This window comes from Haliotis rubra, unplaced genomic scaffold (genome assembly GCF_003918875.1).
Source record: "Haliotis rubra isolate DU_JTF1 unplaced genomic scaffold, ASM391887v1 Scf234, whole genome shotgun sequence".
In the NCBI taxonomy this organism is placed as follows: domain Eukaryota; kingdom Metazoa; phylum Mollusca; class Gastropoda; order Lepetellida; family Haliotidae; genus Haliotis; species Haliotis rubra.
This window is the reverse complement of record NW_025766381.1, coordinates 514,018-539,271: the sequence shown is the minus strand read 5'-3', so window position 1 is coordinate 539,271 and position 25,254 is coordinate 514,018. Positions and strand designations below refer to the sequence as shown.

At 40.4% G+C, this 25,254-nt stretch overlaps 1 protein-coding gene across 3 annotated transcripts; it reads left to right on the top strand.

Moving 5' to 3' along the window:
* The first annotated feature begins 70 nt into the window (after positions 1–70).
* Positions 71–25,254, top strand: LOC124278254 (cytoplasmic polyadenylation element-binding protein-like). 3 transcript variants are annotated; one of them, XM_046713972.1, is made up of 13 exons: positions 71–184; positions 1,086–1,260; positions 1,710–1,820; positions 3,115–3,268; positions 6,490–6,670; positions 10,955–11,195; positions 12,916–13,029; positions 14,593–14,655; positions 15,447–15,571; positions 16,061–16,259; positions 17,070–17,164; positions 22,853–23,051; positions 25,177–25,254. In XM_046713972.1, exons 1-12 carry the CDS (start codon positions 167–169, stop codon positions 23,042–23,044), a joined length of 1,668 nt encoding a protein of 555 aa, XP_046569928.1. In that variant the 5' UTR covers positions 71–166; the 3' UTR covers positions 23,045–23,051; positions 25,177–25,254. The 3 variants fall into 3 exon arrangements, with proteins under 3 accessions (XP_046569928.1, XP_046569926.1, XP_046569927.1); XM_046713970.1 differs by having other exon boundaries at positions 3,100–3,268; XM_046713971.1 differs by having other exon boundaries at positions 1,710–1,826.

Here is a 25,254-nt window from a genome sequence, read left to right as displayed (position 1 = left end):
TTTGTTATTTCTCAGGTAAAAACGTCAAAACCTGGATGTCGTCTGGCGTGTTATCAGTGTTAGATGGAAAGTCTGGACATTCGTACCTCATACCATCGCTGGCACTTGACAAACCATAAGACGCTTCGCAAAGGGCCTACGAGTTACGAAAAGGCTGAAAATCACGATGACTACCCATGTTAGCGTATGTATTTATGATATTTTAATGTATGTAGTCAGTTTAATCCACAGAGGTTATAAATTTCAGTGTTTGTCCATGAAGAATGTCAACGTGTAGCATCTGCAGCATATCACTCAAATAATCGTTTGTAATGAGTTGATGGTAGGCTTATTCTCTTAAATATTTGTAACAATAAATTAATGCACCACCTGCTTGTTATTTCAACCTCTCACGTATCTGTCCCACAACTAAATTCCCACCATAGCTGAAATATTGCTGAGTGCAGCGTTAAACAACAGATATTGAGATAAACAAAACTGAATTATTGTCCTTACCAACCTCATGTTCAATGCTAAAGTCCTAAATGAAGCAAGTCTGGATTCCGCATCTCACTGTCTCCTGTTCTATTTGTTTCTATCAAAATTATATATAATCAGAGAATAAGTAGATGATCAAGGTTAGGGCAGGTGGCTCATCCCCGAGTCTGAATCGGTGAGTGCTGAAACCCTGGTCATGAGGGTACCCTCAGTCACAAAGTAGTCTAACCTTTCAATGTCATACATTTTTTATATATATGATATATATGGCAACTCCAAGTCTGTATTTCAATATTTTCAGGAAATAACTTATCTTTTCATGAGCGAGTCTTTGTAGCTACATACCAAAGGAAAGACTTCAGCCTGTATCCCCCCTTCAATTTAATTCTAGTCAAATGATATCCTCCAATATATATCCCTCATCTGATAAGGAGGAGTTTTAACATGTTTCTGTAATTGTATCTGAACATACTAAAAGACATATCTAACTTCTGAAAATGCTAGGCAAAGAAATTTATCCTCATTGTTAAAATTGGGGGGATACAGGTGGAAGTCTTACCCTTTAATTTGACGTTTTTTGACCCATATGAATACTTTGTTTTCTGCAGAATGCCAACATTCCAGCTATCAAGGTGGAGGACTTTGATAGTGGTGAAGGTCTTGTAAGTGGGTCTACAGCTGCTAACAATATGGAAATACTAAAACACATCAATGCTTTATTAGACAACTCCCTCAACATGACGAACCTTGCAGGCAATATGCTGCCACAGGACAGGGCCAGAGGTAGGTTTCTGAAATGTCCAAAATCTTCAGGGACCATCTATTTGATACTCTGGGGTTGGGAGAGGAAATAAAATAATTTTTGCTCCATATTATACCCAAAAATGTTCTGTTGATCTTGAAAAGAGTTGGGAGCACAAATATCATGATTGGTAATTCCTTTCAGAGAAAGAAATTGAATTTTTTGAAGCAGTGTCAGATGGAATATCTCTTTGGAACACCCTCTGTAGTACATGTATATTAGAACCTTGATTGTTCTGCACTCATCAATTCCAGCCTTCAAAATAAAAATCTTTCAAAGAATATCTTTGCTTGTAAACAAAAACTATTCCCATGCATGATTGACAAATTTGTAAATCTGCTGATCCAGAAGATAAAGTTATGAACAGTACTGCTTGGAATGATGAGCTTTCACTGTATAGTTTTAAGATTCACATGTTCACCACTTCCAGAAGCCATGCCACAGGTGCCAATGTATGCTGCCAACCCTTCAGCTGACTACCAGTCCCTGGTTGGCTACAACACTGTTCCACAGTCATCACAGGCTACAACTGCTTACCCTGGTAATAGTGAGTGAGTGAATGAGTTGAAGGTGAACATTGCACTGGCATTATTTTGGCCACATAGCAAGTTGTTTTGGTACAGGTAAAAAATAAGGAATTGCAAGATCAACTGGTCCTGCTGGATATTTAATTGTCCTCACTGCAAATATTAAGAAAGGACAAAAAGAAAATGAAAAATACGAGGCATTGTACGCTTGATGTTGGTCATATTCAGAAAGGGACGTAGGGGTAGCCTAGTGGTTAAAGTGTTGGCTCGTCACACCAAAGACCCGGGTTCGAATTTCCACATGGGTACAATGTGTGAAGCCCATTTCTGGTGTCCCGCACCATGATGTTGCTGGAATATTGCTAAAAAGCGGCGTAAAACCAAACTCAGTCATATTCAGAAAGTTTTCACATGCTGAGCAAGGCAAGATGCACCTCTTTTAAGTAAGGTGTTTTGGATGTCTAGCTTGTGAAACCTTTTGCTTATACAGCCGATATTATTCAGGTCTAAAAGAAAAATGTTACCCGACCGACCCTTGAATTCTGGTGCCGAACCTTTTTTTTTTTCTTAGAGGTATGAATAAAATACGCATTCAGATACCATTGTTTTTTCCAATGGACATGGTCATTCTGATAAAGAAAGTCGATGCCCGCAAGCTTGATTGAATAAGCAATTACCCATTGATAAATGTGTTATTAGTTCGTACTTACTTCTAAAAAGAAATGTATAAAAAAAAAAAAAAGAATCCCTACCAACCAACCCTAAATTTTAAAGAGGTGTAATCGGAACCACAACATTTTTTTGTGTTTGGCCTCATTTGTGTATACATGTATATGTGAACATAATCCCAGTAATGGTGTCATAAATACTACTCACATGTAAGTTTAGTTGTGTCCAAAATCATTTCAAGTCGTTTCTTTGTGTATCCTTATGATTTTGTGATGCTTCAATTCATTACTGTGCTCAACCAGTGACTGATGTGTCAAGATGTGATTTAATGTTCCTATACTGAGGACATGTTTTAAATGTTTGTTTTATTCATTTTAACATTTGTTTAGCCTTGTAAGGCCTACCTGATCCTGAATGAAATGCCATTAACTACAATTGAGCTATAGACATACAGGCTTGTGTTTTAATATTTTATTTAAAATGGTTCAACTGTCTCCAAATATTGCTTGACCTCAAATATTTAGAATAATAGACGTAAGAAGGAGAAGAAAGAACTCATAAAAGGAAAAAGAGAATTCAGCAGTCTCAGACAACAAAGTACAAGTAGTTAATAAATCTAACCAGTCCTCTTCCCTCCAGGCTTCCAGCTGTTTTCCCCAACGTCGCATGCTGCAGCAGCTGCCTCCCTACAACAATACGGCATGTACAGCCCCACCGACACCATGGGCTACACCACCCCACAGCGATACCCAAGGGCCATCAAGGGTGAGAGAACAGCAAGTGCTGCTTCAAGGTAACTGGTCTCAGATAATGTCATCTGTTGAGTATTTCTAACACCTTCTCAAACACAATGGGTGTTTTTAGTTATTGGTATATTTTTATGTCCTGGGGTTCAGTGTGTTGGGTATCGGATATCAAATATAATAATCAGTAATGTCTCATCCTTGTGTGAAGGAGCACATTCTGCTGAAACTCATTACAAGGAACAATTTGCATATCTTTCACTATAATAGAATTCTTTGCATCTAATTAGTGATATATATATCTTGTTGCATGATGATAATCATGTGAGGTGAAATTGGGTTTAACGTCGTGCTTGGGAATATTTCGCTCATATGACGACGTGCATGCGTGTGTATGTGCGGCTGCTTGTACTAGCCCTGACTGAAGCTGGTTTTATAGTGCTAGCCCACTGAGATACCATGCGCCAGACAGGGACCAACAAGTACCATATTTTAACGTCTTTTGGTATGACGCGGTCGGGGATCGAACCTGTGACCTTCCGCTCTCCGGGAGGAGGCTCTAACCACTACACCACAGAGGCGGTCAATTATCATGTTGAAACTAAAAAGCTAAATGAGTCTGTGCTTCTTTAACGGCATTCCATCTTTAAGTGGCATGTAGAAGCTGGTATGATGAAGGGGAACACTTTTTATGGACAGACAGCTTTATTGCAATAGATACAGCATTTCGGTGTAGTTTCTAACACTGTTATCAAGCAATTGATACAATTAGGAGTCCATAAACATCTGTGTGAAACCAACAAAAAAAATAAGAAATGGGATGTATTTAACAGTTGTATTCTAAACTTGACTAAGTTCACTAATCTATACAAACCACTACTAAGATACCTCTGACAGTACAGTGTCCTTTACAAATTGAAGTCTAATGTAACACAAGAGCAGTGCTTATAGCAATAAAGACTGATGGTAATGTTCACCTGTTGGCTGCTAATCCAACTTGCAAAATAGGCATGGCAGGGTATATAGAGAATCTCTGCCAAGTGTCTACTGATATTAATTGTATCAACACGAGTTGATAAAGTTACAAATATCCAAGGCTTGCAGAGGATATATTTACTTTTATCAACGAGTGTTGATATATGTGATATCAGAAGACTGTGACAACTTGACAAGGGCAAGATTCTGTTAATCGTCAATAATCACTTCATTAGCTTCCATGAAAAATGTACCTCTCTGAACACGGTACTGCCATTAGACTTGCAGCAATTTCATAGCATTATCATTGTGACATCAAGTTTGACGTCATAGCATTGCGAGTCATGTAATTGATGTCAAAGCATTGTGATCTCATGTAATTGATGGGGTCAGGGCATTGTACAAAATCTACTGTCAAAACAATATTTCCTACAAGATACCGTTTGATCTCACCCAACCAATATCTCCAGTGGAACAGTTTTGCATGATAAAATGATGTTCTCACACAATACTGGTTGTCAGTGGTAACTTGATGTCATGTGAAATGAGAGGCAACAATTAACTCCTCTTAGATAACTGAGAAAAAGATGCTAGAAATTCTCCAAATCCCTGGGCCCATAGATCCAGATAGTTTCTAGAACATAAGGCCTCCAGTCCGTATACATAGTTTAACATCTCCAGAGCTGTCGAGACATCACAAGGCAGTTTCACCAAAGAAGGGTAGTATTATTACTTAATGTACAACTGTCCTGCCTGCTTTTAGTGGCAGATAAGTGACTAACAATCTTTATCTGTCGGCAGTTCTCACAGAAATTATCTGCATAGATCGACAGTTCTCATGGACATACTTTGCCTTGCTGGCTATATTTTGATGAGCTTGACATAAGTCCAACATGTGTGCATAACAATAGTGGTACAATAGTGGTACAATAGTATAATGACAAGGCAAAGTGTGGACAGTGCAAATAGTGGAAAGCATCATAGCATTGTGTCATTAGATGTCAGAAGAAATCACTGTTTCTTAATGTCAGCGAATGTGTTATAAACAGGTCGAATTTTACATGAACAGATTCGTCTTCATGTACAGATAATCTTAAAGTATCCGTGGTAGGAAGGAACATATTTCTGTGGAATAGACTCCTTTCTTAAATGGCGGTGGGGTAACCTAGTGGTTAAAGCATTCGCTCGTCACGCCGAAGACCCGGGTTCGATTCCCAGCATGGGTACAACGTGTGAAGCCCATTTCTTGTGTGCCCCGCCGTGATATTGCTGGAATATTGCTAAAAGCGGCATAAACCATACTCACTCACTCACTCCTTTCTTAAATAAACATATGCATCACAAATGACATTGATATTTGTCTTCAATATCTGCCATAGAAATAGGCCAAAATTTTAAATGTTTGGTCAGTGACTGTTTAAGACCTGTATTAATCAGTATATCTGTCAATGTGTAAATCATTTAACCGTATAACTTTCTGTGAAAATAGGGTTATTCACCTAAGGTTAATCTGGTAATTACATAAATTTGTTTTGTTTCGTGCTTTTGTTTATTCTTTTCATATTTCTCTGTATTTGTATGCAACCTGCCGAATTATGTTGATCTACTTTGCCAACTTTGCATACTTTTTTAGGAGCTCTTGTGTACAAAATCCTGTTTTGACACAACCATACTATATCAGATCAGGAATAATCACTGGAGCAACCCACTGAACACAGTGAAATAGGGTTGGTGGAGGTAGCCAAGTGGTGAAAGCGTTCGCTTATCGTGCCAAACTTGATTTGGGTTCAATTTCCCACAAGAGTACTATGTGTGAAGCACATTTGTTGTCCCCACCCACTGTGATATTGCTGGAATAATGCTGAAAGGGGGTATAAAACCATACTCATTGTGAAATAAATCAGATTAAGGCTTCATACATATCCTCGTAGATTTTACCTGAGTGGCGAAATTCAATGCTTTGGCTCGCATGTGTAATACTAACTCATTTTGATATGACTGAATATCTCTTGTGCCACTAAACATCTCTCGGGCTTCAGCTACCCATGCTTGTCGTAAGAGGCGACTAACGGGATCGGGTGGTCAGGCTCGCCGACTTGGTTGACACATGTCATCATATCCCAGTTGTGTAGATTGATGCTCATGATGTTGATCACTGGATTGTCTTATCCAGACTCGATTATTTACAGACCGCCACCATATAGCTGGAATATTGCTGAGTGGTGTTAAACCAAAAAACAAACCAAACCACTCATGCTGGTTTCACAGTTACTTATGTCAGACTGATTTCTTGTAGTGATTACGGATCCATGTCTCCAGTTAGCCCAATGAGCGACATGAGTCTGTCTCCTATGGACAAGATCATCTACTCCACACTGCTCTCAGGCAACAGGACCAACCGCAGCCCTTCACCGTGTGAGTCGGACACAAGTGGATTGAGTAGTGAATGTTCAGATCCTGCACTCATTGACATGATGGTAAGTTCAACTGCTGTACTGGGCGGTGGCCGGTAACCTAGTGGTTAAAGTGTTTGATCATCACACCTAAGACCCAGGTTCGATTCCACACATGGGTACAATGTGTAAAGCCCATTTCTGGTGTCCCAAGCCGTTATATTGCTGGAATATTGCTATAAGTGGTGTAAAACTAAACTCAACTCGTGCACGGAACACAAAAAGATGAAGTTTTGGGCAAAAGTTAGAAGCCATTTGTTTCCGTTAAGATTCATCCAGCTTATTTGTCGAAACTATGTTCTCTTTATTTCAGTGTTATTAACACAGATGGTGAGACCCCAAATGCAGGATTTTAAGTCTAACAATGCATCAAACTATCCATGGATTGCAATTATTGAGTCTCCGATAGCATGCAATTGAAGGTAGAAACGAAGACCTATTGATGCATCAATAGAATGAATGACTATTAGTGGTGGTCGGACTAATTGAAATAATCGAAGATTGGTCGCTGTGACTAAAAGACCACTAGTTTGCATAACATTAATTTTCACAAGATTGTTTTTTTCTGTTACATTTCATAAGGACTACAAGCTGGTTCCAAGTCATGATTGAAGTTATCTTAAAAACTCCAGGAGATGTGGAATTTGCAATTATGCATTTTGTGCAATTTGAAAAGCTCTCGAAAGAACTACGTTTTTGTGCATTAAAAAACATAACCAGGACAATTTGTTAAAGGTCACATGCAACCAAAAAATCAAACATAATTAAAACACAATTATCACTTATTCATGACATATAATATACATCGCTGGTTATGAAAAAACATATAAACAAAATTATAAGCGTACAATCGCAAATCAAAAGTGCAATATTGTGTACTTGGGTTTACTTCCCAAGAAACAAAGCAGCCGGGATACCGAACCCAGTCAGAGCGGGTGGGTGTGCACTCGAGTGTAACGGCTGGTTCATTTGCAGATGCCCTCATGGCTCATTGTGTGTGTATATATAGAGATGTTGGGTTTTGTAAATACATGCTCATTTTTTGTGTATAACATTTTACAATCAACAGACATTATAACATGTCATGTTTTCAAGTATCACACCTGCCTGTCTGTGTAATTACATAATGTGACAGAGACCGAACTCGGGCCATAAATCAATGCATTTTGTTTATGGTGTATAGCCTGATTGGTGTTAAGTTCAAATTGCATGTGGTCAGTGATAGCAGCTGTGTATTGAATATTGTCATTAGCAGACAGGCAGGCAGACACATAGGTGTCAATAAAACGACATATCTATATCACAGTTAGAAATTCTGTCAACGCTAAATAATGACATTGCTTTCAAGTATCGAACTGAGAAAGTGACTCGGTAAGAAGAACGTGTGGTGAAATAGACAAATGAAATTATGTAAACAGTTAATTTACTGTCATAACATATAAAAAGCTCACGCCTGTGAGATATCAACAAAACATTAGAAAAATAGCTCACACCAAAGCCTTCACCGAGTATTCACCGGACACCCCGCTTCCAAGCTGCGCGAACCTATTTCACTGCGCACGTGCTATGAGGGCAGCCCAGCTGTTGAAACCAGTTCCTCCGAAAAGTCGGGGGGAAAATTAGTGAAACGTTTGAACTCCGATTTCGCGCGGTTTTTTTCATTGCGTTATTTTTCAACTTTATAAGTTGAATTTGCATTTTTGACGCTTTGTTTCGGTAAGTCCATACCGAAAGGTATCAGAATCTGCAAAGTTATGTTTTACGTTGCATGTGACCTTTAAATGACACTAAGCAATTAATTACCTCCAAGTTGGAATTGATCTTCAGCAACCCATGCTTGTTGTAAGAGGTGACTAACGGGATGGGGTGGTCAGGTTTGCTGACTGGGTTGACACATGTCATCGTATCCCAATTGCGTAGATCGATGTTCATGCTGTTGATCCCTGGATTGTCTGGTCCAGACTTGATTATTTACAGACCAACGCCATATAAGGTGAATATTGCTCAGTGCAGTGTAAAACTAAACTCACTCACTCACTAACCAATTATTTTCGATGATTGATCGGTTGTAATGAACCAATCATCAATTATATGATTTTAACCAATTCCCAACACGAGTGACTATCGATAGTTTAGTGATTGACTTCCGTTGATAAATGTGCAGGACAAAATACAGGAAGTACCAGATTCGTTCACTTTAATTTAGTTACCTCTTAATCAAACTTGATCAGGGTTTCAAGTTTCTTGTCGGTTTTTAAGAGACTGAAACTACTTCAGCGTGTTTTTATTTCATTAAAACTATGCATTCATTTGGCAAATGACTTCAAATGAGACAATTCAAGGAGAAAAAAAGCTATTGCAATAGTATTGCAATATAGTTGGTAGCAATAGACTATCGTTATCGTAATAGCTGTTTCCCCCTCCATAGTCACCCCTACATGATTTCCATGTTAATCTGGTAAGACTTCCAATCATTCCAGTCACTTAAATTAATGAAATTGTACATTATTTTTATGCCCCCGCCATATATGGCAGGGGCATATAGGGTTACCCTCTGTGTCCGTCCGTACATCCGTCCGTCCGTACGAAACAGAGAATGTATTCTATCCACTTCTCCACCATAACCGCTCTGTGGAATTCAATGAACTTATACATGGGCTTTCTTGGGACTCTAATGGTGTGCATCTCATATTTTGTTTTTTTATTTTATTGGATTTTTTTTTAAGTTTAGAGACATTTGAACTTAGGTACATTTTGCTGAATTCCTCTATGATGATAGTGTTGTAGGGGGTGAAGTCTATCCACTTCTCCACAAAAGCTGCTCAACAGAATTGATTGAGCTTCTACGGGTGTTTCATTGGAACTCTAAAGGTGTGCATCTCATACCTTGTTCATCCAATTTCTTAATTTTGTCACTTTTACAGATGTTTGAACTTAGTTGAATTTTGTTCTATTCAGTCTGTTCGTTCCATCCAACAGGGGGTGTACGTTATCCCCTTCTCCTCAAAAACTACTTTATGGAATTCATTTAGATTACACATGTGCCTTATAGGGAGTCTAAAGGCGTGCATCTCATATTTTGATTTTGTATTTTATTTATTTTTCCAATTTTAATGCCGTTTGAACTTAGATAAATTTTGTTGAATTTCTCTCTGAATATAGTGTTATAGGGGATGAAGTCTATCAACCTCTCCACAAAAGCTGCTCAACAGAATTGGCCTTCTATGTGTGTTTCATTGGGACTCTAAAGGTGTGCGTCTCATACCTTGTTCATCCAATTTCTTAATTTTGTCACTTCTACAGATGTTTGAACTTGAATTGGCTCTATTCATCCAGTTCGTCCCATACAACAGGGGGTGTACTTTATCCACTTATCCTCAAAAACCACTGCACAAAACTCATTTAGCTTACATATGTCTTTTATAGAGACTCTAAAGGTGTGCATCTCATATTTTGTTTTCATATTTTATAATTTTTTGTATGTTTAGAGAATTTTGAACTTAGATAAATTTTCCAGAATTTCTCTCTGATGATAGTGAAATACGGGATTAAGTCTGTCCACTTCTCCACAAAAACTGCTCAACAGAATTGATTAAGCTTATACATGTGTTTCATTGAGACTCGAAAGGTGTGCATGTCATAGTTGCATAGATGTTTTTTGAACTTGTTCGTGAATTTTGTTCAATTATTGATCTGTATATGTCTTATGAATGTCAGCGGGGGCATCCGTGTCCCTGGACACAATTTTTTCTTGTTATTTATCACTATCTTGAAGCAATATGATAGTAAATTTGCTATGAATTAAATCAGGGTTTAGGTTGTATTAAGGTTAGGATTTCCTAACAACAGTTACTACTGTCCACAGAAGAGATTAGTGGCAGAGCATTGAAATTCTTTCTGTTAATCCTACATGTTGGTGCAGTATTTTTATGAAATGCTTCTGTTGACTCAACATGATTTTGTAAGTCAGTTCTATATCAGCCCAGAATACGCAAGAATCTGTCAACAGTATGTTCAAAATGACGTCAGAGAGAGTGCACTAAATTCAAGGTTTATTTCTTTATCTGAATCAAGGTCATTTTAGCAAGAAAACCTGTCCAGTTTAATATCAGGCATTGGTGTAGCCTTGTTATTAAAGTATTTGCTCGTAAAGCCGAAGACCCGGGTTTGATTCCCCACATAGGTGCAATGTGTGAAGCCCATTTCTGGTGTCCTTGGCAGTGATATTGCTGGGATATTGCTAAAACTGGTGGTCACTCAATCTCTGACAAGTGAAATCCTATTCGTGAATGAACTTTTATGTTTCAGAATTCATTGAGCATTGGTGGCAAGTTGAACATCCGTGGTCCCCAAACTGACATGACAAACCAGTTGTGCCAAGGCATGCAATCTGTTCAGATGGCCAAAGATGCTCTGGTTCCCCTGGACTCGAGTCAGCTGTTGCATGACCAGGCCTGGCATTCACAAGCAATCACTCCCTTCCTCAACATGACCAATGTTGACCCATATGCCATAGACAGGGCTGCCAGACTTCACAGAAATGCTGCTGGTAGACGTTTCATTGCATTAACTTACCTCTATTTACAATTTGGACAGATATGTATCATTGTGACTTAAAATATATCTTGAAGAGGTTGGTAAAGTTTGAGTAGCCTATCCCTGATGGCCATGGATTTGAATCAGGTGTATGATCCCTTGTCAGAACCAACTAAAACAGAAAAAACTACTTTTTGAAGCAAGTCAAACAATGCACACTCTTAAAGACTTTCTGGTAATTGGTCTCTACTCAGAGACAAACCCATGCAGATCTGGGTAAGAATGGGTCTTCAGTAACCCATGCATGTAGTAGGAGGCGATTAGCGGGATCAGGTGATCAGGCTCACTGACTTGGTCGACACATGTCATCATATCCCAATTGCGTAGTACAATGCTCATGCTGTTGATCACTGGATTGTCTAGTCCAGACGCTTATTTACAGACTGCCACCATATAGCTGGAATATTGCTGAGTATGGCATTAAACAACAATCGGTCTCAGAGGCAAGTCAACAACTGCAACTTCAGTACCTTTGCTATGACCATCACCATATATTGCAAAAGTTAAATGCCATCGGTTGAATATTTCACAATAATTGATTGAGAAAACACTGAGACTTCTCTGTGAAACTGAATACAGATCAGAGACAAGCATCATGGAATCTCTGAATCATACTTTTAAATTATTCCAGTGAGGTTCTTGTGATTCCTGATTAGATGGAATAGTTTCAGGCAAGTTGACAAAATATGAAGTAAGGTTGATTCTTTTGTCTGGTCACTACTTTATGATTTATATTTTCCCTTTGGTGAGGTGAAATGGGGTTTAACGTCGCACTTAAGAATATTTTGCTCATATGATGACGTGCATGCGTGTGTATGTGTGGCTGCTTGTATTAGCCCAGACCTAAGCTGGTTTTATAGTGCTAGCTCACTGAGATATCATCCCACAGTTAAGCATGAATACCCCACTCAGACACATTACACGGACTCCAAGCCGACCAGTCCTGGTTGTACCCTTTAATGCCGATCGCCAGGCAGTGACAACCAAGTACATGTACCATATTTTCAGAACATTACAGCCAGCCCTTACAGGGGCAAAAAAACTAAATCAGCTTGAGCTATTCTACAGCGTCAGTACGTTGCCTAATTAAAGATGTTTTTATTTTATTTTTGTTGCTGGATACAGTTTTGATGATATGTACATTACAACAGAAGTGGCAAAATCTGATATCAGCACAAAATCATCAGTGTCATTTCTTCAGTCAGAATTTATTACTCCTCAGCCAAATGTAGATAGCATCAAAATCAGGTAATATGATGCACCTCGCCTTATCACCCACACTGCATATCTGGGCCATGTTGAACACCAGTGCTTGTCACAGTTCATTAGACCATGTGGTTAATACTCATGCAGTTGGTCTATGAACATGTGGACACTGTTTTAACAGTGGGGTAAACCTTGTTTGTTTTTAGTAACCTGATACATTCTGTGGTTAGTTCCATATCAAAAAGATTTTCTGGAGGGTGGGTGTCATTCTAGTTACTGGATAATACTTTTACTGCTGCAGAGAGATCCTAAAAGATGGGGGCTTTTCTAGCTTTTGGTTTAGGACTATTATGTCAAGAATGGAAAAGCAGTTCAGAAATGATGTGTTTACAAGTATTCTCACAAAATTTTCATGGGTTAAACAGCTACTTGTGATATGATCGTGATTGTCCTGTTACTGTTTGCAGCTGTGAGCGAAGCAAGCTGCACATGGAGTGGTCCACTGCCTCCGAGGAACCACAAGAACCCTACCTACTCCCCGAAAGTGTTCCTTGGAGGTGTTCCCTGGGATATCACTGAAGGTATCTTCATTATATGTGATCATTGCAGAAGTTATGATTCAAATTGAGTTTGATGGTCTCCACAGATATGAACATTTGGTGCTTTTTAGGGTTTATGGGCTCAGAAATACTCATTAAACCTTTAAAAGGATTGTGTTGATGACTTGTGTAGGGACAGGGTGGTAATGTTCTGTGATTTTGGAGACGAGTTATGAAAAGATCATTAAGGTCAGATCCAATTTCTTGCTACTGCTAAGCAGAAGGCTAAGTTCTACTTGATTTTAATAAAACCTCTAATCTGACCAAGCAAATAATTGGTTGTCAAGTTGTTTTCTAAAAACGGTAATACAGGGTATTCTGATGGACACTGTTGTGCTGTGTGACTGTTTCTGTCAAGATTATCATCCACCTATGGTTGAACATGTTATATTTGGGATTAAACTTCTTACTTTTGTTGGGTCGAGTCCCATTATGGATTAGAACCCACACCCTTAGTCAGGCACCAAATCGGCAGCACACAAAGTCAGACACCTTACCCACTCGGGCACTATGTCTATAGAGTTTGTTACCATGGCTTCCAGTGGTGGCTGAGTGGGTTAGGCATCTGACTTTGTGTGCTGGTGATTTGGTGCCTCACTCTGAAGGTGTGGGTTCGAATCCCGGACGGGACTCGACCCAGCAAAAGTACTAGAATCTGTACTTTACCAAGAGGAGCTGTGGGGCTGCTATAACCAGCATAAAAATTAACTCACTTTTCAAACAAAGTGTAATTCCAAATGTTAGATTTGACCATATGGTCTCAGACATCTGGACATATTGTTCAGTTTTATAAGTTGGAATCACAAATTTTGACAACATAATTTTCAAAACTTTGACTGGAAAGGAAATGTTCATTTTGAAACTAGTGGCAAATACGTCAAGAAAGCTGCTTTCTGGCTGGCTTAATGGTCTTTCTGTCATTACCTAGCTGTCATAACCTAGCTGTCATATTTGTGTTGCATTAGCAAGCACTAATATCTGATTCTAACTAGGATATGATGCACTGATATGATTATGACTTTTCAGCAGAAAGCAAATCTATTCTACTGTTTAGAGGGAGACAAAGACTGAAGCAAAACTGCAGTCCCATCAAACTATTGGCATAAGGACTGATTCAGGTCTTTCAAAATCCTCTTAGTTTTTGTGTCAACTGAATTTGTTTTGTCAGTATTGTAGTTGAGTATACTCGGAGACAATTTCAGTTTGACAGTCAGTAATTACAACTTCTTGACAATGGAAGATAAATGTATCGCAGATTATACAGCAATGTCTTCCTCGAGAGGCTTAATATCTGGATGGTTGGTGCAGTGGTCTGAATTTTCTAAGAAGATATTCTTGAATACACCACCAGTTCCAGCCAGCCTTATTTAATAGTCATTTGGGTCATCTGAAGCATTGACTAAATTGAAAAACAGAATATTGTAACTTGCTCAAATCACAACTGGTCCACACTGTCCATGACTTTGTGTATGTTTATCTATAACCTGACAATTGTTGTCATGGGAAGGTTGTCAGGACAAATTTCAACTTGTGTTTTTTTTCAAGCTGGACTTCAAGCTGCCTTCAACAAGTTTGGATCTCTCAAGATAGAATGGCCAGGAAAAGATGGTAAGATGATAGTCATATACAAGCTGTTTGAAAAGGGTAGCTGAGTTGTACAGCATCACTCTGTGAGATATTTGTTTCTCAGATTGCAGGGAGTTAGTGGAGTTTGTGCAGCTTTTATCATATTTCAGCAATGTCATGGTGGCTTCCCCAAAATAAGGAAGCGAGCCACGGCTTTCAAGGATATCCACCACCCAAAATTTCAGATTTAGCTTGATTGTTGTCCTTGGTTTGTCTCGTGGACATTAACAAAATGGTGACCTTTTATCTTCATCCCAAGTATGCAGCAGTTATCTGTTGATCAAGAATACATTGTTGTGTTCAGCCAAGCTTCATTTCAATGTGTTGTTTTTGTGGGAGCAGTTCACTCACAACAATGGAAAAACTACATGTGCAATTTGTTTACGCTTATATTTCCTCTTATTTACTCTCTAGTCTCATGTTTCGTATTTGAAGTGAAAGGTTATATTGAAAATAAATATATAAAAGTATTTGTTTGGAGCATCTTGATGCATTTATCATTTGCCTTGAAATCTATAATGCACATCAGAAACCCATTGACGTCTCTATGGATTTTGTTACCACTAGCATTTTCTTAAAGCCTCTGTATAATTTTCACACCAGATATGTTGACCAAAAGAAAGTTCTCAGTCCTGAGTACCGGTAAGCTGTGCCAAGAATAGGCCTTCTGATAATGCTAAAAACTTTTCGGAAAACCTAAAATGCAATGACTTCTTATATTTAAGCCATAGTTTTGCCAGCCTGTGACTGTTTTGTTTCCATGTTTGTACCAGGATATGTGTACCTCCTGTTCGACAATGAGAAGTCTGTGAAGTGCCTACTGCCTGCCTGTACACATGATTTCAGCAATGGTGACTACTATTACAAGATTTCAAGCAGAAGAATGAGGTCCAAAGAGGTGAGAACATGATCACATACCTTTGCAATGTTTTAAATAATTTTTTTATAATTTATTGACTTTTAATAAGAACAATAGTGCAAATTTTAACAGTTGCAATAATGAAACAAGAGAAAGCTGAAAACTGTTTCCATGTAAGGTGTACAAGACAGGGATACATCTGGTTCTGGTCAGAGACTGATGTTAGACCCCAAGCCTTTGGCAATATTCTCAGTAGAAAGTCACAAATAGTAATGTCTTCCTATGACTGTCAGTGTGATTTTTTTGACAAAGTGACATGTATTCTTTTCAAGTAACAAGAAGAGTCTTTAATACATACATATCATTACACTGAACAAAAATCAAAATACAGTGTTGAAATTGCTCTGACATTAAGAAAATAAGAAAATCCCATTTCTCAATAAAATTACAAAAGTTTCACGCCAGTTTTGCTACAGTGGTCTCTCAGGCGTCATTTCTGCCAAAACTGTTGTGTACTTGTGATTGAAGGTGCAAGTGATCCCTTGGGTGTTGGCGGACAGTAACCATGTGAGGTCCCCCTCCCAGAGGCTGGATGCACAGAAGACTATCTTTGTGGGAGCCTTGCATGGCATGATCACAGCTGAGGCACTGGCCAGTATCATGAATGACCTGTTTGGCAATGTTGTCTATGCTGGCATCGACACTGACAAACACAAATATCCAATTGGTGAGTGTATATGACAGAAGAACTTGTTGGGTTTTTTATGTCATTCCACACCTGTGAGAATAAACTGATGGAATATTGCAGATGGAATATGATTGGCTGTATTAAAATGCCAAACAAACCTTTAAGAGGCAACATTTCTTTTTAAGAAGGTAGTCCCAGAAATGTCTGGATAACCTTGACCGTCTTAGCCATTTCCTAAAAAAGCTGTGTATTATCAGGTTTCTAAGGTCCCATATGTATAATCTATGATTAAGTACTAACTTAAAACTGCTTGGCCATCGTGTTTGCTTTAATGACTTCATTTTAGCCTAATTAATATTTCACTTCCAAGCAAGATTTTTTTTGTTCATGATCTTTGAAGTGAGTATCCAATCATTTTGACATAAATTTGAGATATATCTAAAAATGGTTAGCCAAGATAATTTCCTTTTTGGGTGTACAAAATATCAAGAGGATAATGTGCAAAATTTGCAAGAAATTCCTTGAAAGAAAGATGAAAATTACTGAATAAAACACATTTTGGTAATCCATGTTTAACTCTGATTCACCACCTTCAGTAGGATGCCCCAGAGGCAATGTCAGTCTTATTTCACTACAATACATAGTCGACCATTATAATATGTTCCCAGTAATAGTATTCCTATCATCATATTTTGGACAGGTAAATTAATGTGTATTCAGTAAAACATTTTTGGGTCATTTGACATTTCACTTTGTACTTGTAAATATGTTAACTGGTTCACTTGTGATCATTTCTACATGCCAAGACTTGGTTGCTGTGTTTACTCATGTCTAATATGTGTTGTCCAGGGTCAGGCCGAGTCACATTCAGCAGCAAGAAGAGCTACATGAAGGCAGTCCAGGCTGCTTTCATAGAGATCAAGACACCCAAGTTCACAAAGAAGGTAACAGTGCTGTACCTGCTAGGCCTATCTTGATGCTAGATCCTCTGTGGAGCTTCTCTTGTTATGATCCCCCACAATGCGTTTTGCAGGGGGTATGAACATGCACTCAGTGCGTCCGTCTGTCCGTGAGTGAGTCTGTGCACATTCGTCTTTCCGGAGCTGAACTTCAAAACTGTTCACTATATTTTCACCAAACTTGGCGCATAGATAGATGTGGAGGTGTACTGGTGTCTTTTGATAATTATGGATTTCTGTATAAAGTATTGTTTTGCATTTCCATGCCAACAAGTTTGACTTTCTGGAGCAGAATTTAAAAACTTTTCAATACTCTCCTTCCACTTTGCCATATACACACCAAAACATTTGACATAATCATAACTAGTTGACATATTCATGAAGAGTATTTTGCCATTGGGGGATATTGATGACTTTGTCTTGTTAGATTTTCACTGGAATGTTCTCAGGCTAACTTTTTTAACTCGGTTGATTCACATTTCTTGTCAAATTTCAAAACTTTAACCCTAAAAGTGTGAAAAAAAAGGCTTGTAGTCAGCCATTTGAATGTGTGATAATTTTCAAACTAATATTGCAAAGTTTTTCTGGAACTTTAGAACTGGACATTTTTGGTTGCCCCAAACAGGTAATCATCCTTCCTCATTTCGTACCCACTTCTTAATTTAAAGTTTGGAGAGGACTAATTTTTCCTTATCCTGACTCATGTATTATTGCTTGTCTCCTTCCTTTCGCGAACGTTAGTGGAACACTTGTATCTCCTTTTTGAAGCTCCCTTTCAAAAGAGCAGACATAAAATCACTACTCACCATGAGTTATGTCCCTCTGGTTTTGGTGGTCACTCTCTCCTTCTTCGCCCTAGTGGACGGTTGGGAGAGCGCCTGTGTCTCCAATACGGCACTATATCCTTTGATTAATTAGTTATTTCCCTATAAGCTACCTTTATAAGGCTTTAGGGAGTATCCTTCTACAATATGGTTTGAAATTTATTCGTAATTTGACTGTTTATTCACGTTTTTTACGTGATTGTTCAGTTGTTTACATTTCATGAAAACCTGTTTTCGTTGTAGGTTTAGGTTATCTGCTGCAGACCCGCATTTACTGTGACCCAGCTGCACAACAATATGCACTTCCAGCTCTTGCTGTAACTTATGTCAGCAATTAACACAAATTCAATTTAAAAATTATCATTTCTCTGTACTTAGGCGTGCTAAGGATAAATCCCGTCGACTTTTACAAGTCATGGATAAACCGGCTGAGTCCCTCAAGAGCTGTCCATCGTTGTCCGACGACATACTTCCATCCAGTGACCTGCCGGAGGCTTCCTCTGAAGATGGGCGTGGGATGTTGTCCACCATTACATCGAAGAAAAGGTCTTCTACTTCGGACAACTCCTCAACCAAGACGAAGAAGAAGAGGCCATCTTCAAAGCAGAAAACGCCTCACACCCCTAAGACTTCAAGCAGCTCTACGGGGAGTTCTTCGCAGATTACGAGGACCTTTGCGGCCGAAATCGTCCCGATGGAAGATAGAGGACTTTATGATGAACCGCTGTTGATCATCCCAGAGATACATCATAAGAAAAGGAAGCAGGCCTCAGCAACGGTAACGTCAGCAGCCCTATCTACGCAGTCCGAGTCTACACTGACGGCAGAGATCCATGAGGCACAGCGATCCCTGGACCATATTGCTACCATCTCAGATACGACATCTCTACAATCGTCGCAGACATTCAACCCTAGGGCCTACATGCAGCAATTCTCTCAACAGATGATGGAGATGATGGAGAAGCGCTTCGCGCAGGAAAGAGCCTCGCATGATGGACAGCCAGGCGGCTCTCATGCTCAAGTCATCAACCTCAGAGAGGATCCAGACCTGCATGAACGACCCCACACTGATGATACATCTGAGAGGCCCACCAGAGAATCTAGCTCTAGGTCTAAGAGCAGATCTACGCTACATGACGTCAGCAAACCTGCGCGCAGGACGGCACGCTCTTCAGAACCAATGAGTTCGTCATCAGATGATGAGGCTAATAAAGAACCTTCACACAGGCTACCCACTTCACAGAGAAGGAAACCTACACCACCTAGAAGGTCGAGAGAGACATCTCGGGACTCAGACCCTCAACAGAATCTCTCACCTGCGCGAAGGTCATCTGTAATATCGTCAACAGCGTCAACAAGATCGTCAGGAAGGCAATCCAGGACTAGAAGACGCTCACCTACATGCAGGTCGCCTTACAGATCGCCTCCTAGAACTACACGTAGTTCAACATGCTCATCCCCACGCAGATTGCCACGTAGATCTCCACGCAGATCCCCACGCAGATCCCCAACAAAGGATGGTCAACGATCTTATGCCAGTGAACATGATACAGAGGACGCTGGCGGTATCATATTTTCGGACTCAGAGATAAAATATTGGATGGCTAATGGACTGGACCTAGCATCACCCTCTAAGGAAGAGAATGAAGCACTCACGTACCTAATGAAGGACAATGATGTGGACACGATCACTCTACCTCCAATTGATCCATCTTGGAAGTACCAGAGGATTTAGATGCAGCCTTCAGGAAGGCACCGAAGTTCCAGGCTCCTAATATCCCACAGTTCAACGCAAAGAAGTTCTCACTACACAACATGGACCCCTTCATGAAGGCGCAAGAAATAGATGAGAACTATAAAATCACCAACGACTCCCGGACCAAATCTTACAAGATTGAGGACAAAAAAGCTGGCACAGATAGACACTATGACCAGAAGGATGTTCTTTGGACTTCACAGATCCAGGGCAGTTAATGAGACGCTCATCACCAAGTTTAAGAACTTTACTGCAGAGGAAGACCGGATGATTTATTCTGCCCTACTAACTCAGAAAAAGGACCACCAATTTATGTCGGAGCATCTATCATCCATATCAGCAGCGCTGACGCTAGCTAGAAGACAAGGACTATTGTCGTCGTGCAACTGGAGCGAACGCTTCACTAAGACGCTGTACAGAGCTCCATGGTCTACAACATCCATCTTCGCAGGGGAGATTGACGAGGTCGCCAAGGAAGTCATGAAGGAATCTAGGGAGGTCTTGATGATCAAGTCCATTGATACACTAGCCAGTGTCATCAGGCAGACGTCCCAACGCTACTCGGGCAAATCCAAATTTGCAGGCATCCAGAAAGCAAGAGAAAAGAAAATGGGGACCTCCAAAGGAGGAAAGGATTCTTTTCGTCGCCCATCCGGCAACTATAGAGGACGATCCGAACCTTCTGAACCTCTGCTTTCAACAGTTCAGCATAATAGACAATCTGAACATCCACATAAAAGCATGCCACATCCCAGGAGCCAAGAATGTGATAGAAGACGCACTATCTCGGCCAACTCAGCCATCCCCAACAGAATGAATGCTACATCCAGGGATCTTCAAACAGATCATACAAGAGATAGGAGCGCCACTAATAGACCTATTTGCCACAAGATTCAACAATCAACTGGTAACATTAGTCTCTCCAATACCAGATCCACGAGCATGGGAAACAGATGCTCTAAGCATCTCCTGGGAAGGACTAAACACTTACGCGTTCCCACCACCAGCTCTAATACCGAAAGTGTTGCAGAAAATCATACAGACGAAGAACCTGCAACTGATTTTGGTCGCGCCTTACTGGCCAGCGAGAATATGGTTCACCATTCTCATACAAGAACTAGGACCGCCTCAACTGCAACTACCAGAGTGGACGAACTTGCTAGTACATCCAAACACAAAGCAAGCACACGGCAACCCACAGGTGTTCCGGCTCCACGCATGGAGCGTATCAAGGCGTGCTTGAATAAGAGAGGATATTCCGCCAGAGCAGCGAAAGCAGTCACTCTAGCCTTACACAAGTCAACACGCAACTTGTACGACGACAAGTGGCGAAGCTTCGAGACCTACGCCTTGAAAACAGGCTTCACAGCCATAAAAGCGACACCCCCTCAAGTGGCGGACTAACTTTGTCACCTAAGACAAACAAAGCGGTTGAAAGGGTCAACACTCTCAACATACCTAGCGGCATTGAGCTCAGTTATCACTATGAGGACGAGTGTAAAACTGACTAAGGTACCAGAGTTACTGGCCTTACTACGCTCTTTTAAACTGGTGGACCAACAACAGAGATTTAAAGCTCCGGCGCGTGGGACCTCAACATTGTTCTACGGCATCTCACCAGTGACGCTTATGAACCATTAGATAGGACATCTTTTGAGTTCTTGACGCAGAAACCTCTATTCCTGATCGCCTTAGCAACAGCAGCAAGGATGTCGGAAATACATGCTCTAGACTTTGAGAGGACACGATTTGACGAAAATCGAAACATCGTGCATATGGGACTGAGATGGGACTTTATAGCAAAGAATCAACTGCCAGGTCAACCGGACAGACAATTCCACATCCCAGCACTATCATCAGTCCTTGGGCCACAGGATACACAGGACCTATCCTTATGCCCAGTAAGAGCATTGAAAGTCTACCTACAAAGGTCTAGAACCAGGAGACGAAAATTCAAGCGTCTTTTCATCCCTATATCGACAGCGACACAGACGGAGATCTCTCGCACTACGATATCAATATGGATGAGAACTGTCATACTACGGGCCTACGAAGCAGCAGGACTTGATCCTCCAAGAGCCTCCAATCCACATGAAATTAGCGCTCTACATGGGAACTGCTCTATCACGATGATAATGGAGGGCTACTTCTGGAAATCGGACATGGTGTTTGCCCTGAGAGACATCGCCACCGAGGACGTCTCTTGCATTCACCATTTCGGCCCGCTTGTTGTAGCACAACAATTGACGGTTCCCACAAAGGCGCTGAGACGGAGTCTCGCCCTTTTATCACATGACTTGCAAAAGCCTACACTCAGGAGAGTTACAGCTTTAGAGTCCATATGCACGTCTAAGACAGACTAGCATAAGTGATAAGACCCAGTACTTGTAAGGACGTACTCGTACATATAAAGGGTCGCTTCTCCACTGATGCTTGCATCAAGAGATGGAGTTGCAAAATCCACATAATAATGTTAACAGAAGCAAGGACCAAAAGTTAACAATTGTGGTCCCCCCATCAGAGAAAGCTGGAAGTAAAGGGTTACAGCAGCAGCAGAGCCTAGCAGTAAATAGAAGTGCTACCAGGAAGTACCCATACGGGGGTATGCAAGACCTAAATCACTAATTGGAATCCAGAAGTGGCTTGTCCCACCACCAGATCCGACGGGTTCTACAAGCAATAATACATGAGTCAGGATAAGGAAAAATATGTAATTTTCTGAGTAAAATTGATATTTTATACTTATCCTGACTCATGAGGTAAGCCCTCCCAACCTTGGAGGCACTTTGGATTTCCCAGTAAATTAAAGTGTCGGGCTAGCTATTCGGAGAGAGTGAAGCGTGGGAAGACAGGTGGCGCGCTGTTTTCCGGCTAAAACCAGAGGGACACAACTCATGGTGAGTAGTGATTTTACGTCTGCTCTTTTGAAAGGGAGCTTCAAAAAGGAGATACAAGTGTTCCACTAACATTCGCGAAAGGAAGGAGACAAGCAATAATACATGAATCAGGATAAGTATAAAATATCAATTTTACTCAGAAAATTACATTATTGCTCTGGCATGTTTACCGTCTAATATTCTGTTTGGATGTCAGATTCAGATAGACCCTTACCTGGAGGATGCCATCTGTTCACTGTGTAGCATCCAACAAGGTCCCTACTTCTGTCGAGAAATGCAGTGCTTCAAGTACTTTTGTCGATCATGTTGGTACTGGCAGCATGCCTTGGACACCATGAGACACCACAAGCCTCTCACAAGGAACACCAAGAATTCAATTCCATTTTGAGGAATAGGTAATTATTATTTCTGAAGCTCAATGTCTAATGAAACAATGTTACATTTGAAGTTGACATTGTCTCCACTCAGTTGACATCTATACTCATCCACCAGCCATGAATACATACAGCAGCTCTGTGGTGTCGTCATTTTTATCAGGGCGGTGGCCTAGCCTAGTGGTTAAAACATTCGCTCGTCACGCCGTAGACTCGGGTTCGATTTCCCCAATGGGCACAATGTGTGAAGCCCATTTCTGGTGTCCCCCACTGTGATATTGCTGGAATATTGCTAACAGCGGCGTAAAAACATACTTACTCATTATTTTAATCAACCCGTGAAGATCCGGCGTAGAATATGTCTTCAGCAACCCATGCTTGCCACAAAAGGCGACTATGCTTGTCATAAGAGGCGATTAACGGGATCGGGTGGTCAGGCTCGCTGCTTTGGTTGACACATGTCATCGGTTCCCAATTGCGCACTGGATTGTCTGGTCCAGACTCGATTATTTACAGACCACCACCATATAGCTGGAATATTGCTGAGTGCGGCATAAAACTAAACTCACTCACTCATTTTCATTCCAACAGATCCATCAGCTGTCTCACTGTTGGAAATGCTCAGACCATTGTGAGCACTCTGATAATGTCCTACATGGGATAATTTCTTATGCAACAAGTGCTACAGACTTACTGCCATTTGCTCAACAAATTGCTTCTGTGATAGTATTGGGAAGGTTTGCTTGAAGTTCATTCAATACAGTACATTTGACTTCCCTGACACACAAAGCCACATTTCATTAGCCAATAGACATCTGCCATCAATGTTCTAGCATGGTTGAATCTATGCAATCAGAGACCATATAAAATTAAAATGATCTCTGATGCAATGAAAAGTATATTAACCTGTGAAATATTGCCTCACCCATGATGTAGTTGTACTCGCCACTGCGGCAACATGTGGTTTGGGCTGTCATGCCCATATTACTGGAATACTGACCATACTCACCTATATAACAACTTTGACCGCCTCCGTGGTGTAGCGGAAGGTCGCAGGTTTGATCCCCGACCTCGTCATACCAAAAGACGTTAAAATATGGTACTTGTTGGTCCCTGCCTGGCACTCGGCATTAATGGGTACAACAAGGACTGGTCGGCTTGGAGTCAGTATAATGTGTCTGAGTAGGGTATTCATGCTTCACTGCGGCATAGTATCTCAGCGGGCTAGCACTGTAAAACCAGCTTCAGTCTGGGCTAGTACAAGCAGCTGCACATACACATACACACGCATGTACATCGTCATATGAGCGAAATATTCTCAAGCGAGACGTAAAACCCACTTTCACCTCACCTATATAACAACTGCCATTGTCATTCAGTCAGTCGTTGTACATATAAGAAGCATTTATAAATACTGTTCCTTTGTATAAAAGCATTTGTAAATACGTTTTTCTGGCATGCTTTCATCTCATCAGTTCATCAATTACTTAAACAAGTAAAACAATGTTATGAAATTATCCCCCAATAATTTATGAGTGAGTATTGATGTTTAGGATTAGATATAAACCTGGATGCTGAAGGGACCTAGAGTTGCTTTGATTTTTGGGTACAACACATAAGCAAGATCAGATATTCCACCGTCAGCGCCTCATAAGTCAAAAAGTGTAAAGTTGCTAAAGTAGGAATGAAATACAATGTACTAACCTTATTGAAAGGCAATAAATATAACTTGTTATAGCCACTTTCAGCCTTCCATTGCCTTTGGGCCAGTTATACCCGTGAAGGTCAGGGTTAGAACTGATCTTCAGTAACTCATGCTTGTCGTAAGAGGCGACTAATGGGATCAGGTGGTCAGGCTCGCTGGCTTGGTTGGCACATGTCATCGTATCCCAATTGCGTAGATTGATGCTCATGCTGTTGATCACTGGATTCTCTGGTCCACACTCGATTATTTACAGACCGCCTCCATTAATAGCTGGAATATTACTTGGGCCAATGAACTTAACTATATTCCTTCACTGATGTAACATGAAGTAAGTAGTCAGCATAAATAATGCAGTAGCTTTAGCTTTTCTAGATAGGTTTGGTTGCGACAATTCAGGCTGTTTGCAGATATGGATGTATACATATACCCTTTGTCTTTCAGGGTGATTGGAAAGCTCCCCAACTGGTCCTGGGAATAATTCTGTGCTATCATGGGCCTGGTTGTATCAAAGGTTTGTCG

Bases quoted from the DNA above. Each gene is read 5' to 3' on its own strand.
- LOC124278254 (XM_046713970.1), top strand. The intron at 6,671-10,954 runs GTAAGTTCAACT...TTTATGTTTCAG, and splicing joins CTGCACTCATTGACATGATG to AATTCATTGAGCATTGGTGG. The intron at 14,656-15,446 runs GTAAGATGATAG...TGTTTGTACCAG, and splicing joins AGAATGGCCAGGAAAAGATG to GATATGTGTACCTCCTGTTC.